This window comes from Gadus chalcogrammus, chromosome 21 (assembly GCF_026213295.1).
Source record: "Gadus chalcogrammus isolate NIFS_2021 chromosome 21, NIFS_Gcha_1.0, whole genome shotgun sequence".
In the NCBI taxonomy this organism is placed as follows: Eukaryota; Metazoa; Chordata; class Actinopteri; order Gadiformes; family Gadidae; genus Gadus; species Gadus chalcogrammus.
The window spans coordinates 13,500,813-13,515,812 of record NC_079432.1 but is presented as its reverse complement, the minus strand read 5'-3'; the positions used below and the strand labels follow the sequence as shown (position 1 = coordinate 13,515,812).

The 15,000-nt window shown below is 44.7% G+C and overlaps 1 protein-coding gene across 1 annotated transcript in view; it reads left to right on the top strand.

Annotated features, from left to right (window-relative positions):
* The window catches only part of lama2 (laminin, alpha 2), a 74,940-nt gene that overhangs the window by 7,678 nt on the left and 52,262 nt on the right, over window positions 1-15,000 (top strand). Inside the window, exons 3-10 of the mRNA XM_056581943.1 lie at window positions 3,118-3,169; window positions 3,781-3,971; window positions 7,586-7,765; window positions 8,316-8,405; window positions 11,089-11,206; window positions 11,357-11,535; window positions 12,657-12,756; window positions 13,402-13,459. Of these exons, the coding sequence (XP_056437918.1) occupies window positions 3,118-3,169; window positions 3,781-3,971; window positions 7,586-7,765; window positions 8,316-8,405; window positions 11,089-11,206; window positions 11,357-11,535; window positions 12,657-12,756; window positions 13,402-13,459 (968 nt within the window). The remainder of the gene's footprint in view (window positions 1-3,117; window positions 3,170-3,780; window positions 3,972-7,585; window positions 7,766-8,315; window positions 8,406-11,088; window positions 11,207-11,356; window positions 11,536-12,656; window positions 12,757-13,401; window positions 13,460-15,000) is intronic.

Below are 15,000 nucleotides of genomic sequence, written 5' to 3'. Positions count from 1 at the left end.
GAGAATACATTGCACTCTCTCTAGAATGGAGAGCTGTACTGAACTCCATTGCGCTGTTTGATGGCTTGTCTGGGAGCGTGGGCCAGAAAGAAAAACTGTAGGAGAGATTGCGGCATCTCCTTGCTGGTTGGCTAGATGGTGCTCAGGGCTGGTATTTAAAAGTCTTAAGGTCAGGTTATTACCAAATGTGTGTACGTGTGTGTACGTGTGTTTTTCTCAGACAGATGTTTTTTTCATATTTTACATTATAAAACAGACACACACACATACTCACACACACAAACACACACACACACAAACACACTGCTTGTATGTTGACGAAACTGGTGCACATACAAACAGAATGCATGCTCGGTGTCACCACACACACTAGTAGTAGTAGTGATACCCTCCAAAGGGGCTAGAGAAATGGCGTGTGTTATTACGCTTCAGCTGCAGAGTGTCCACTCTAACCTCATGTTGTAGTAGCTGAGACGCTTCCTCCGACCTCGACTGTGGCAGCTGTCTATGAACTGGGAGCAAAGGGGAAAGTTCGGCGTCCCCCTAGAGATGACAAACACCGTGATAGGGAAACAATAAATGTTTGGATGAAGGCCCTTCGCATCTGGGTGTTTTCAGGCAGGAGGATTTGGACTTAAATTTGAAATGTTCTTGAAAACACCCAGATGCTCAATAACCGTACTTGGGTCACACATTGCGCATCATTATTATTGCTACTATTATGAGACACGCTGTTGACTCATATCCACATCAGTGGGTTTTGAGCAGTTTAGAGTCAATCAAGAGTCCACCGCTGGTTCCCTGACTGGAGGCATTCCCTAACACTCGGGTGTAAGTGAACTGTAAACAACAGCTGTTCATTGGCGTGCATGTGTGTGTGTGTGTGTGTGTGTGTGTGTGTGTGTGTGTGTGTGTGTGTGTGTGTGTGTGTGTGTGTGTGTGTGTGTGTGTGTGTGTGTGTGTGTGTGTGTGTGCGTGTGTGTGGGTATGTCAGTTTACATGAATCAAATAACACAATCACAACGCATTCTCCATGGCTGATTAACGGCTGGACACTGTGTTATGCAGGACATGAGGGAAGGACTGGGCCATTCATTTTCTCATCAGTTTGCTAAGTGCTTATTTGGCTTGAGTTTTGTTCAAGATGGCGTTCAAAATAGATTGTTTTTTTTTCTGTCTTGCCTGTTAATTGTTGAATAGCAATAATACTTCAGACCAACTGATTCACCACGTAACGATTAAAACTAACATTTTATTTCTGGGACACCAAAAGTTAAACCCATTTCTTGCTTCGTCTATAAATTGGATAGAATTTTAAATGAACCAACCAGGTGAGAAAGTCGGCTCCTATTTCATGGTGTCTTTAACACGAATCACAATGGCTGTGGCTCCTTCGTCGGGGGAATAACTATCAGGACTGCTTTCGTCCAAGTTATATTACCAGGCCAGACACGGAGAGCATCAGACTTGCATGTGCCGCGATTGGTTCTTTGGTTGCTTCATGCCTGAATGAACACCCCCCCTAGGGGAACAGAATGGAACTCGCAGCAGCCTTGCTATCAGCCTTGCACCATGGTGCAACCCACCCTCCCAGTACCTAAACACATAGAACCAGTGCCTGAGACCTGGGATGGGTGTCTTTGGGTTTTGGCTTTGTAGCCATGCAAGCCATGGGTCTGGGTGTCAATGTTGTACTTACTTTCTCTGTCTTTCAGAAAGGGATTTCTAGATATAGTTCATATCAATAAATCTATTGCGATCGCTAGGTGTTATTCCTGGTTAGCGGTGTGTTGTTTGTGGATAGAACACACTGACATAGAAGAGCGTGTGCAGTCAAATGGATTACAATTGATTTATATAGAGTTGAATTGAAGTGAATTTAATTTAATGGATGTTTTGACACAAGTCACAGCTACAAATGGTCTCCATTTCCAATGTGTGCGTTCACATGGCGTCTGGTGCAGGGCCCTAATCACTGTTGACTCAGCTTCTTCCCCCATGTTTGTTGTGGATTTATGACCGACATTCATAATGGAATGGAAGGCTCTCATTTTATACGGCCTCTAATATTGTTTGTCAACGCTTTATGCAGATGGTTATGGTTTAGGCGGGAGAGAAAAACAGATTCAGCTATGATCAAAACTCAATAAATGACACACACACACGCTTAACACACACTGTATGATTAGATGCTCTCTTTTGCTCTTTTACACACACACACGCATGCTCACAGACACACACACACACACACACACACACACACACACACACACACACACACACACACACACACACACACACACACACACACACACACACACACACACACACACACACACACACACACACACACACACACACAAAACCTACTGTATGAATAGAGACAGTGTGTCTTTGTGGAACATTTCAATTGACTGCTATAAGGTTACATTGAAATACACCCCTCACCCTGACACACGCATGCTTGCACGCATGCACACGCATTCACCCACACACATACACAAACACACACACACACACACACACACACACACACACACACACACACACACACACACACACACACACACACACACACACACACACACACACACACACGCACACACATTCATGGTCGGTGCCTTCTGCATTCTAATTTCCGCAATACGATACAGGGTTGATACAACGTCTTTTATCAAACTTCCCAAATAACCAACTGAATAACTGACTGATTAACTGACTGACTATCTAACTGACTAATTACATGTGTGTTTATTTTGTCAGTTTGTTAATATTACACAATCAGAACCCCAATCCATATATTCTGTTTTGGTCTCTCAGCAGTTGATTTTGCACTATAGAACCAAATTGAAATTATACAGACAGACGCTGCTATTCTTCGCTGCCTCAACATAAATGAGGCAAAACCAATGCTCTTTTCCCAAGGAAACCCTTGGGGTATCGTTCACCAAAAGCCTAGCTTTGGTGCCAGCGATGTCAAAGCAATGATACCGCTAGAAAAAACATCCTCTAACTCTCTCTCTCTCTCTCTCTCTCTCTCTCTCTCTCTCTCTCTCTCTCTCTCTCTCTCTCTCTCTCTCTCTCTCTCTCTCTCTCTCTCTCTCTCTCTCTGCCCAGGTGTTCCAGATTGCCTATGTGATTATTAAGGCAGCCAACTCACCCCGTCCAGGTAACCCATGGAGGTTTATTTTCTTCATGGACCAGAGTCCCCTAGCAGCTCTCTGTGTTGTTAACACTTGCTGGCTGGAGTAGCTCAATGCATGAATCAGATTTATGAACCAAAATTAATTCTATGTTTTTGCAGGCATCTAACATATTATTAAACTGTTAATGACATTCTAGCTAAATCGATTACAGTTATTAAACAATATTTTGGACATTCTTGGGGTATAGTTATTTAATGTTTGTGTTTTTGAAAATACCAATATTGTGAGAATGTATGAGTTACCATGAACGATCTATAAAAAAATAAATAATACCAGACAAGAGCATTTTATTGAACATTGATCAATTTCTATTTAACATGTTTGAACTTATCAATTTGGCCACAGACATTTCCCTCAATGCTACATTGATCCCCCCTTACACACACACACACACACACACACACACACACACACACACACACACACACACACACACACACACACACACACACACACACACACACACACACACACACACACACACACACACACACACACACACACACACACACACACACACACTTCCCCTGCTGGTATTCATTACATCGTTCAATTCTAACCTTGCACTTGTCAGGTAACTGGGTCTTGGAGCGCTCGCTGGATGGCGTGACCTATGACCCGTGGCAGTACTACGCCATCACGGACACCGAGTGCCTGACGCGCTTCAACCTCAACCCGCGCACCGGACCCCCGTACTACACCAGGGACGACGAGGTCATCTGCACCTCCTTCTACTCCAAGATCCAGCCGCTGGAGAACGGAGAGGTAGCGCCTCCCTCTATAGGCAACGTGGCGTCGCTCATCGTGAGCCCCGTACCTGGGCTCTCCGGCCCTCTGGCTCCCAACATTTGACTGTCCCTTTACCACTATTTTTCATCGATTTAAAAAAAGGAAAGGGCAGTTGTCATGGCCTTTCTTGAAGCACTTCGTATTCAAGAGTAAAAAATAGATGAACACACATGCGCTGGCTGAGCAGAGAGTGCAAGCTTCGTACGCAATACTGAGTGAAGGAAGGCAATGGCCAGTGGGATTTTTTAAAATGTATTTAGCTAACAAAGGCAAACACAAATCATACAGATGGTACATTTACAGATGGAAAACATATGATGGCATTTGGATTTTTTACTGAAGAATCTGTCTATATTATATTTCATTTTAAGTCAAATGTTCTAAACCTAAGATCCCCTCGTCCTACCTGCAGTATCCTTGCGTACCACCAGTGGTAATACTGCGCTACTACACTCGCTGAGCTCAAACAACGGAGGTAAAGTACAGACGTAGCCCCACAAGAAGTGGATTTGTTTTGCATCAGATACGCAAAGTACATTTGGAGAGTAGAGAAGGAGCGCTGCCTGATTACGTTTCAAGTATCCGGAGTCGTATAAAGTTGATTTAAATAAATACATAAAAAGCACAGCAGAAATGATCAACCGTCAATAATCTATTTCATTGAACAATTTCGCTCCGTGAAAGTGTATATCATTAAGGAAATAAAAATAAACAGACAAACTAGTGCCAAATTATATCATTCTACCTACATGAGTAGGTATGTTTTCTCACAGATCCTCAGCTCACAACAACAGTTGATGCTTCTTAAGGCGGTATGGGGAGATTAACGGAGGCGTAATGCCTGCAGGCCATCTATAGCTTTAACCTCCTCGCTAGTTATTAAGAAGTAGAACAAGCAGCACAAGGAGCTGAGCGTCATCACGCTGAGTATATGTGACAGCCTCCATAATCATCCATGTGCTGGGTTACAAGGATCCCAACAGTTTCATGGGGTTAACACGAATCCTTTCCTTTTCAACATGTATCAATGATGTAGATTGACAGTATAAATAGTTGGACATCATAAAACTTAAAAGAGGCAGAAAATGCTGGAGGTGCACTTTTAACTAGCGACATGATAACCATAGCTAGTGTCAGACACAGTTACGTGGAAGTCAGTAGACTTATTAGAGCGTGTTGAATGACACACCGCAAACCAGAGAATACAAAGTCACCTGTGCCCGACTCCTCTCCGAGAAAAACCTCCCTTTGGATATTTGAGAAGAGGATTAACGGATCTTTACTCGTCGGATTACTTGAAATAACATTCTCGAAAGCAAAGCTAGTACCGTTTAAACCTGTGGAATTAATACAGCCGACACTATCTGTTTTATTAGCGCACTGTTGCTGAGGCAATTTACTGGGCCGTCACAGTCCCTTCTGTTCGGCACACAACACACTACCGTTCCCGAGATGCGCGCTGATAAGAGTGCAGGAGACTGTGAAAAAGTGGAATGGAAAAGTTAAACGATGGGAAGGATCATATTTTGGAAAGTGTAACTGCTTATTTATCGGAGCGCTTTAGCATCAGGGGAAACTTGGCCAAGGCTGTGATGGTTGAATAAAAGTAACGATAAAAAATAAAGGTTTAAAGGTTTAATACTGTGTGTTGATTGGGTTTCTAGAATATTCTCAGCTGCATCATGGAAAGCCAAGGGGTGCATGTTAAAGATGATAGGCTAGTGTCTTGGTTTACGGTCATACAGACACACGGTAACACAGACACAGGTGTACTACCACCTGGTTGGATCACAAAAGTAAGATAAAGCAGTTAAATACCATAATCGACTCAATAAATGCTTTTCGAATATGTATAAATTCATACACACTTAGCACGCACACACATACAATGCAATTTTTTTCCAGCATCGTCCGAAACATTCTAATTGTAAATGGGTTGGATGTGTGTGTGTGTCTGTGTGTGTGTGTTTATGTGTGTGCCGAGGTAGTGCAGACGGGTGTCAAAAGTTTGAGTAGGGTTTGTATGTGTGTGGTTGTGTGTGTGTGTGTCTGTGCGTGTGTGTTAGAGATGTGATGATGAGTGGGGTGACATTGGGAGTGTGTGCACGATGCAGTGACACATCGCCTACGACTCATTATAGTTTCTCTGTGATCAGACTGCTAGGGAGCTGTCAGCCTCACACACACACACACACACACACACACACACACACACACACACACACACACACACACACACACACACACACACACACACACACACACTAAAGAACCCCCCCTGCTATCCCCAACCCCACGCACTAGCACCCTTCACACTCACACACACACACATTTGCTCACACGAATCACCCGAAAAATCACACAAACACTCACACACAAAGACACACGCACGCAAGAATTACACACATGCACACGCAAAAATAAAACCTACACACACAAACATGGACTCACACAGTGTACAGCTTGCAGCCATCAAGTATTCCTAAAGACTAACAACTATTCCCTCACAAAATGCATGTACAAAAATGTAAACACACACACATATACACACAGTGATACATGGACACATGTAGAGAGAGAGAGAGAGAGAGAGAGAGAGAGAGAGAGAGAGAGAGAGAGAGAGAGAGAGAGAGAGAGAGAGAGAGAGAGAGAGAGAGAGAGACAGGGAGAGACAGAGAGAGACAGAGAGAGAGATGAGAGACCCTACTCTCTAAGTATTTTTTTTGGCTAAGATGAATGTTTCCTTGGCTCCCATCGTGAGAGAGACAGATGGGCAGGCAGACAGTCAGGCAGACAGTCAGGCAGACAGTTAGGCAGACACTAAGGACAGGACAGTCAGGACAACAGGCGAACCGTGTTTTCAATATGTATTTGATGTGTTTGAGGGATGACGTCGATCGCAATTCATATGATTCACTTAGTCGTGCTGGGATTTAGTATCGACCAACTAATGATAGCCATTAAAGACAGACAGAGTTTTAGTTTTAGCATGCAAAAAACCTCAAGAACTATAAATCAGTGTTTATTAATAAATAAATGCAGTGAACGACACATCTACAATGTTATGAAAGAAACAAGGGAAGAAAGTAAGCAATAAAGAAAGAAAGAATGAAAGAAGGCAAGAATGAGAAAGAAAGAAACTCACTAATGCAACGATGCTGTAAACTGGCTCAAAGGACTAGTTAAAGGGGTGTTAATCTTACAAATCAAACGGGAGGTTCAGCATCATCTACAGGTTGACCGAGGGTAATTGCAATTGTTACATCTGGTTTAATGTCATTATTTTGGCATTTATCTATTACAAATGACGGTGAGTTTGTGGGACCAGGTAGTGGGTACTCGTGTTGCATTGTGGGTATTGTGGAGAGAACCCTGTAACTTGAGTGAGGCGTCAGAGGTCCCATTCGACTGTTGGTTTGGCCCTGATTTACTGTTGATCTGGGGTCTCGGGGAGACCTTCACAGCATCGCCAAACGATTGCATATTCAAGCAATAAATTGCAATTCACAACAACATCATGAAACAGTCATCGCTGTCTGGGTGAAGGAAGGTTTCATGACCTGAGCATCAACTCCTCTGCTCGTCACCAGATCCACACCTCTCTGATCAACGGGCGGCCCAGCGCCGAGGACCCCTCCCCCACCCTGCTGAACTTCACCTCCGCCCGCTTCATCAGACTGGTGTTCCAGCGGATCAGAACGCTCAACGCTGACCTCATGACCCTGGCGCTCAACGACCCCAGAGATGTGGACCCCATCGTGACGAGACGGGTGGGCGGGGCTCGGGGAGGCAAAATAAAAACACTGGATTGCATGTGCCCATGTTTACAAAGTCTGACTTTTGTGACCCTATGCAGGGTTACACAGTGTTTGCTCCTCTCTCTCTCTCTGTGTTGCTCTCTCTCTCTTTCTCGCTCTCTCTCTCTCTCTCTCTCTCTCTCTCTCTCTCTCTCTCTCTCTCTCGCTCTCTCTCTCTCTCTCTCGCTCTCTCTCTCTCTCTTCTCTCTCTCTCTCGCCTCTCTCTCTCTCTCTCTCTCTCTCTCTCTCTCTCTCTCTCTCTCTCTATCTCTCTCTCTCTGTGTCTCTCTCTCTCTCTCTCTCTCTCTCTCTCTCTCTATCTCTCTCTGTGTCGCTCTCTTGCTCTCTCTCTCTCTGTCTCTCTCTCTCTCTCTCTCTCTCTCTCTCTCTCTCTCTCTCTCTCTCTCTCTCTCTCTCTCTCTCTCTCTCTCTCTCTCTCTCTCTCTCTCACTCTCTCGCTCTCTCTCTGCAGTATTACTATTCTCTGAGGTGTAACCCGGTGTCTCTCTCTCTCTCACTGCAGTACTACTATTCCATTAAGGACATCTCTGTAGGGGGCATGTGTATCTGCTATGGCCATGCAAAGGCCTGCCCTCTCAATGAAAGAACAAAGGTATGACTATCTGTCTGTCTGTCTGTCTGTCTGTCTGTCTGGCTGTCTGTCTGTCTGTCTGTCTGTCTGTCTGTCTGTCTGTCTGTCTGTCTGTCTGTCTGTCTGTTTGTCTGTTATTATTTTGTATATCTGCCCATAGTTACAGTAGTCATCGTGTATGTCGGTCTGCCTCACTGTCCCTAGTTACGGTAGCTAGCTTGTTTTTCCGTCTGTCCCTAGAAAGTAGTTGTCCAGTCTGTCCGTCTTCAGTTCCAGCAGTGGCCTTGACGGTCCATCCCTAGCTTCCAGTAGTTGTCTGGTCTATCAGGCCAAATGAATTCCATTTAAAGCCTCTACCTCAGTCCATCTACTCCCTGTGCCTCCATCCCAGCCGGTCTCTCTCCCTCAGTATCATCTCACTGGTTCCCAGACTGCACCCCACTCTGAGATCTCCTCCACCCTGCGCTCCTTCAGCTCAGAGACACAACCTCTCCTCTAGCTCCAGGCTACAGTATTGACTGCTTTCCAGCCGTCTGCAACCTGCTCCCCGGATGATCTGGGTGTTTGTGTGCGTGCGTATGTGTGTCTGTGTGTGTGTGTGTCTGTGTGTGTGTGGGTGTGGGTGTGTGTGTTTGTGTGTTTGTGTGTGTGTGCGTGCATGTCTGCAGCTGCCCACAGATGACACAGGTGTTACACCGAGGTCATCTCACTTTCAAACAGTGGAGTGTTTGAAAGCTGACACCGCTCTCACCTCTGTCTCTGTCTCTGTCTCTCTCTCTCTCTCTCTCTCTCTCTCTCTCTCTCTCTCTCTCTCTCTCTCTCTCTTTCTCTCTCTCTCTCTCTCTCTGTCACACATTCAGACACTCTTGCGTGCCGGAGTCCGCAGCACAGCCTGCAGGCTCTGAGATCCTATTGGCTGCCACATCTCTCTCTCTTCCACCCTGTGATCTCTCTGACAGGCAGTGATGTCATTGACGTGTCCAGAGATTGTGTTCCTTTCTTGTATTGTATGTACAGAGTATAGTGAGATAGTTGATCGTATAGGCTGCAGGCCAACCGGAATGATGTTGTTTTCATGAAGTGCTATGTGGTAATGGCAATGAATAAGGGGTTCTCTCCACCCCACACACATACACACACTCGCTAAGTGAAGCGGTATACAAATTCAATGAATTATTGTTATTAATTTGATTACACCCTTATTAACTCCCGTTTACCTTACTACTCCCTACCTATCCTTCTGTCTTAAGAGCTATCGATGTTTGAGGATACATTTTCTATGAAAACATTAGTAATTTTAAAGGGTTGAAAGGTCTTGTTAAGGTCCTGAACATATGAGCCGAAGGCACAAGGGTTTGTAAAAACAATCAAACTACTGGTGTACTTGCGAGGATAAAACGATGCCCAAGTCAACGTAGAACGAAAAGTATGACCTTCATATTTTATTTCTCTTTTTATTGCATACAGAGACCTATGTAGATGTAAATCTAACCCCCAAACACATAGTGCACAATAGGGATGTGTCGGTCGCGACTGATTCGTTACAAAGAACGAATCCCGAACGTGAACGACAAGAACTGGTTCCCCAAAACAAGAAGAACTGGTTCTTTGATTCTTTTTTTTTAACATCAACCAAACATATGGTCACGTAAATAAAATATACAAACGAACAGAGCTCCGTCTCCCCGCGACTCATATTGATTGAGTCTACAACTTCCTCAAAGATTCAGCCAATGAGAGGTAACAATGGTGTTGGAATGGCACCTGGGTAAACCAATGACAAGGCGGTACCGTCGAATATGCGCGCGTTCTCTCTCTGACGTATCTTGGGTCATACCATTCGACTCATATATCCCCCTACATTTTTTCGAAAATAGACTTGACCTCCATCTGTTTATTGGATAAACACATTTCCCAATCCCAGGAGTCTTTGCTCCATTCTACGTCAATTTAAGAACAAACAAAGAAATTAAACTGCAGTTCGTATTTTTTATTTATGACCATGCAAGTTCTGTAATGCCTGAACAATGAAGAATTAAATGTAAAGTAAAATAAAATTATAAATGTAAAACCATGAATGAAATATAGAGAGTAAGCAAGTGGTATAAATATTGGTGGGACGTTCGACATACTATATAGCAGGCATCTCCAAACGGCGGACTGCGGATTTGACGGTCCTATCCGGACCCACGACATATTATAAAAAAAAGTATTTTTATTTTTAATTTTTTTTAAGATGTAATCTGACGTAACGAACGAATCAAAACGAACGAATCAAATAAACGAATCGTTATAGTGAACTGAACTGAAAGAACTAGTTCCCGGAAAAGAATCATTTTGCCCATCCCTAGTGCACAAGTGTGGCCCAGAATTTTGTCATCATTGCAGAGTCTTACTTTGCCCAAGTCGAGGACAAATGCCCCTTGCATTACCCCTTGACGTGGGCAAAGGCGCCAAAAGCAATCCTTGTACTCAAAGCATGAATACACTGAGATCATAGTACTCTGAGACAGATGCCTCTACTTATTTATAATACTTACTTGATCGTCAACTAAAGCACTAAATCCTCACCGTCTACGTTTAACTCTAACTCTCCCCAAACAACTCCATCTGTTTGTGTGTGTGTGTGTTTGTCCCTCTGTATCAGTGCATATGTTCGCCTGCGTTCACGCTATCACATACCTCCCCGTTTGCTCATACACAGAAATTCAGCTGCGAGTGTGAACACAATACCTGTGGCGAGAGCTGTGATCGCTGTTGCCCCGGTTACCAACAACAACCCTGGATGGCAGGGACCTTCCTCACCCGCCATGTCTGTGAGAGTAAGAAACAACTAAATATAGTCCCAAGAAATCACAGATAACACCCCATGAAACCACTCGGTTCACCCAGGAACGCCCTCAGAGCAGCGCGTTTAGCCCGTGGTCCATCGCGGTCGGAGCCCTTCATCATACTGTGTGTCTCCCGTCCAGAGTGCAACTGCCACGGCCAGGCCGACGACTGCTACTTCAACCAGACGGTGGCCGACCTGACGCTCAGCCTGGACGCCACGGGCCAGCGCAGAGGGGGGGGAGTCTGCGTCGGCTGCCGCCACAACACCGCGGGCGTCAACTGTGAGAACTGCAGCGCGGGCTACTACCGGCCTCAAGGGGTAGGGTGCCTCCCGTCGTCTGGTTCAGTTGGGTGGGTCCAATCTAATGGTTTAGTTGGGTGGGTCCCATCTACTGGTTTAGTTGGGTGGGTGGGTCCCATCTACTGGTTTAGCTAGGTGGGTGGGTCCCATCTACTGGTTTAGTTGGGTGGGTGGGTCCCATCTACTGGTTTAGCTAGGAGGGTGGGTCCCATCTACTGGTTTAGTTGGGTGGGTGGGTCCCATCTACTGGTTTAGTTGGGTGGGTGGGTCCCATCTACTGGTTTAATTGGGTGGCTGGGTCCCATCTACTGGTTTATTTGGGTGGGTGGGTCCCATCTACTGGTTTGTTGGGTGGGTGGGTCCCATCTACTGGTTTGTTGGGTGGGTGGGTCCCATCTACTGGTTTAGTTGGGTGGGTGGGTCCCATCTACTGGTTTAGTTGGGTGGGTGGGTCCCATCTACTGGTTTAGTTGGGTGGGTGGGTCCCATCTACTGGTTTAGTTGGGTGGGTGGGTCCCATCTAGGCAAGGCAAGGCAAGGCAAGGCAACTTTATTTATATAGCACTTTTCATACACAAGGCAGACTCAAAGTGCTTCACATATAAACATTGTCATACAATAAAATAAAATAATAATAGATAAGTAAAAGAAAAACATATGCAAAGAAATGGGTAAATTAAAAAGGCATTTTAGTATTAAAATAAAAAATAGAGGCAAAGTTAAAAAGCTTTTTAGAAAGTGCAATGTATTTAAGATTTTAGCAGAAGGCTATAGCAAACATAAAAGTCTTCAGTCTTGTTTTAAAGGTGCTCAGAGTTGGGGCAAGTCTTAAATCTACTGGTTAAATCTACTGGTTTAGCTAGGTGGGTGGCCCCAATCTTCTGGGTCAGTTGGGTGTGTCCCAAGTTAACTACTGGTTAAGTGGGGTTGGTGGGCCGATCTACTGGTTTAGTTGACTGGGTGGGTCCGAGCTACTGGCTTAGTTGTGCACACCCATCCCAGAGTGCTGCGCAGGGACACTGGATGGTGCAGTCCAGTATCCATACATACAAGCCTTTGCTGCGGTCTCATATGGAGCATCTTTGCGGTGATGAGCTCCTTCCTCCCAGCGGGCTGAGGCGTGTGTTCTGCCGGTGCAGGTGAGCCCTGAGGACCCGGAGCCCTGCCGCCCCTGCCTCTGTCACCCCGACGGCTCCACCAGCCAATCATGTGTCTCCGACGATAGCCAGGCCACACCCAGTACGTATTCTCCACCTATCGCTGTCTTCCTTCTAACCTGTGCAGACAACTGTTAAACTACGTTAGACCGATCCATCAGAACCGGTCGTGTCACGAGTATAGGCCACTTTTTTTTATTGATATAGAATCAATGTCAAGACACTGAATGAATGTTATTCTCTTGTGAGTTTCTCCCGCTGACTGCAAGACCCGGGTGCACGTGGACGTGCACCCGGGTCTTGCTGTCCTGCAGCTCGGTTCGGCAATGGAGCCGCGGTGCACCTGAAGGAAGGGGGAGGTCGGGGGGGGTTCAACCTCATTAGCGGGCCGTGTTATTAATGAGGCCTCATCAGCTCTATTTTAATATTAGAGGGTGATTTCCCTCTTTGTTTACCAATAGAGGTGACTACAAGGGGAGGCCTGTTTTAGTTATTCCCTCCGCTTCATAGAGACGCCAAATCCATATCAATGTCTGTACTGTTATCGTTTGTCTGTGTGTGTGTTTGTGTGTGTGTGTGTGTGTGTGTGTGTGTGTGTGTGTGTGTGTGTGTGTGTGTGTGTGTGTGTGTGTGTGTGTGTGTGTGTGTGTGTGTGTGTGTGTGTGTGTGTGTGTGTGTGTGTGTGTGTGTGTGTGTGTGTGTGTGTGTGTGTGTGTGTGATTGACAGCTATGCCAGCAGGGTCGTGCCCGTGTAAGGAGGGTTTCGAAGGTCTACAATGTGACAGGTGAGACACACACGGACACACACACAAACACAGTCTCTCTGTCATACACACACACACACACACACACACACACACACACATACACACACACACACACACAGATAGATGGAGATGTTTTTTGACAGGTGAGCAAAACCTTTCAGCTGTTGTCTGTTCCAATTAGTGTATATGGAGTTGCCGCAAAGTTTCTATTATGGTGGGGGACATTTTCAACACCTTCAATCAATAAAACATTAATATTGTTATGTACAATTAACCTCTTGGTCCAGACGTTCACAAAACAAGTGACTCAATAACCCAAACAGCCATGGCCTAAGATTGGATTAGATTTTTTTTTACTTTAAGCCCATGAAATTTCTGTTCATTAAGTCGATTTATTTCCTTTTTTATGTTCAGAGGTGTTTTTTGTAAACTATATTAAAATACAATAATTGTGAAAAGCTGTGAAATATAACATTGGAACGTCATTTAATACAAGAATAGAATATCCTTCCAGACTAACATTTCATACAATCAAAATACCAATACAATCTAATTATATAATACAAAAAGCCCAATAATACAAACAAATAAAGAATAAAAACCACTAAATCCTGACAATGAAGGTCTTCATACGACCATGCTTTGATAGTATCCCTGAGATTGATCAATGGTTTGGAATGCCCACAAACAGACACACAAACAAACACACACACACACACACACACACACACACACACACACACACACACACACACACACACACACACACACACACACACACACACACACACACACACACACACACACACACACACACACACACACATTCTAATCACATTCCAATCGCTTTCACACATTCACTATCTGATAAATAGTGAAAAAGTGCATGGTTTTAACCTTTATCTCCCGTCTTGGTTAATAAAGCGTTGGTGGTTAATGTCCTTACAAGGTCATTGTGCGGAACGTCAGCATAGAAGTTAGTGTTCCTCTTTGGATTGTGGCGGTTCGGGGTGGGGTGGGGGGCGGGGGGGCATGTTCCTTTACCGTCCATGAGGGGGATTCGGTTAAGCAGACCACCCATCCATTAAATATATAAAGGCCCTCAATTGCCACATTACACTCAGTCTAATTAAGAAGTTGTTTCTTTGGGAATCTTTCTGAGGCACACGCACATACAAACCCACACACACAGACACACACACACATACACACACACACACACACACACACACACACACACACATATACGCATGCCTGAATGCAGTATCAAATACACACATACACACGTACAAAACAACACATACGTACACACATATCTGCAAGCATTCAGTCACACAATCACCCAAGCAAACGCACACACACACAGAGACACACTCTCACGCATATACATACATGTGGTAACAAACACACACACAATTTTCTTTAAACCCGAAGGTTATAACATTTCCTAGGTACTAGCTCAAGGCCATATTGAACCGAAAGGCAATGCAACATTGGTGGTAGCAGCATGCCCTTATTTTGTTATTAACAATAATAATAATGCTAATTATGTCATGTAA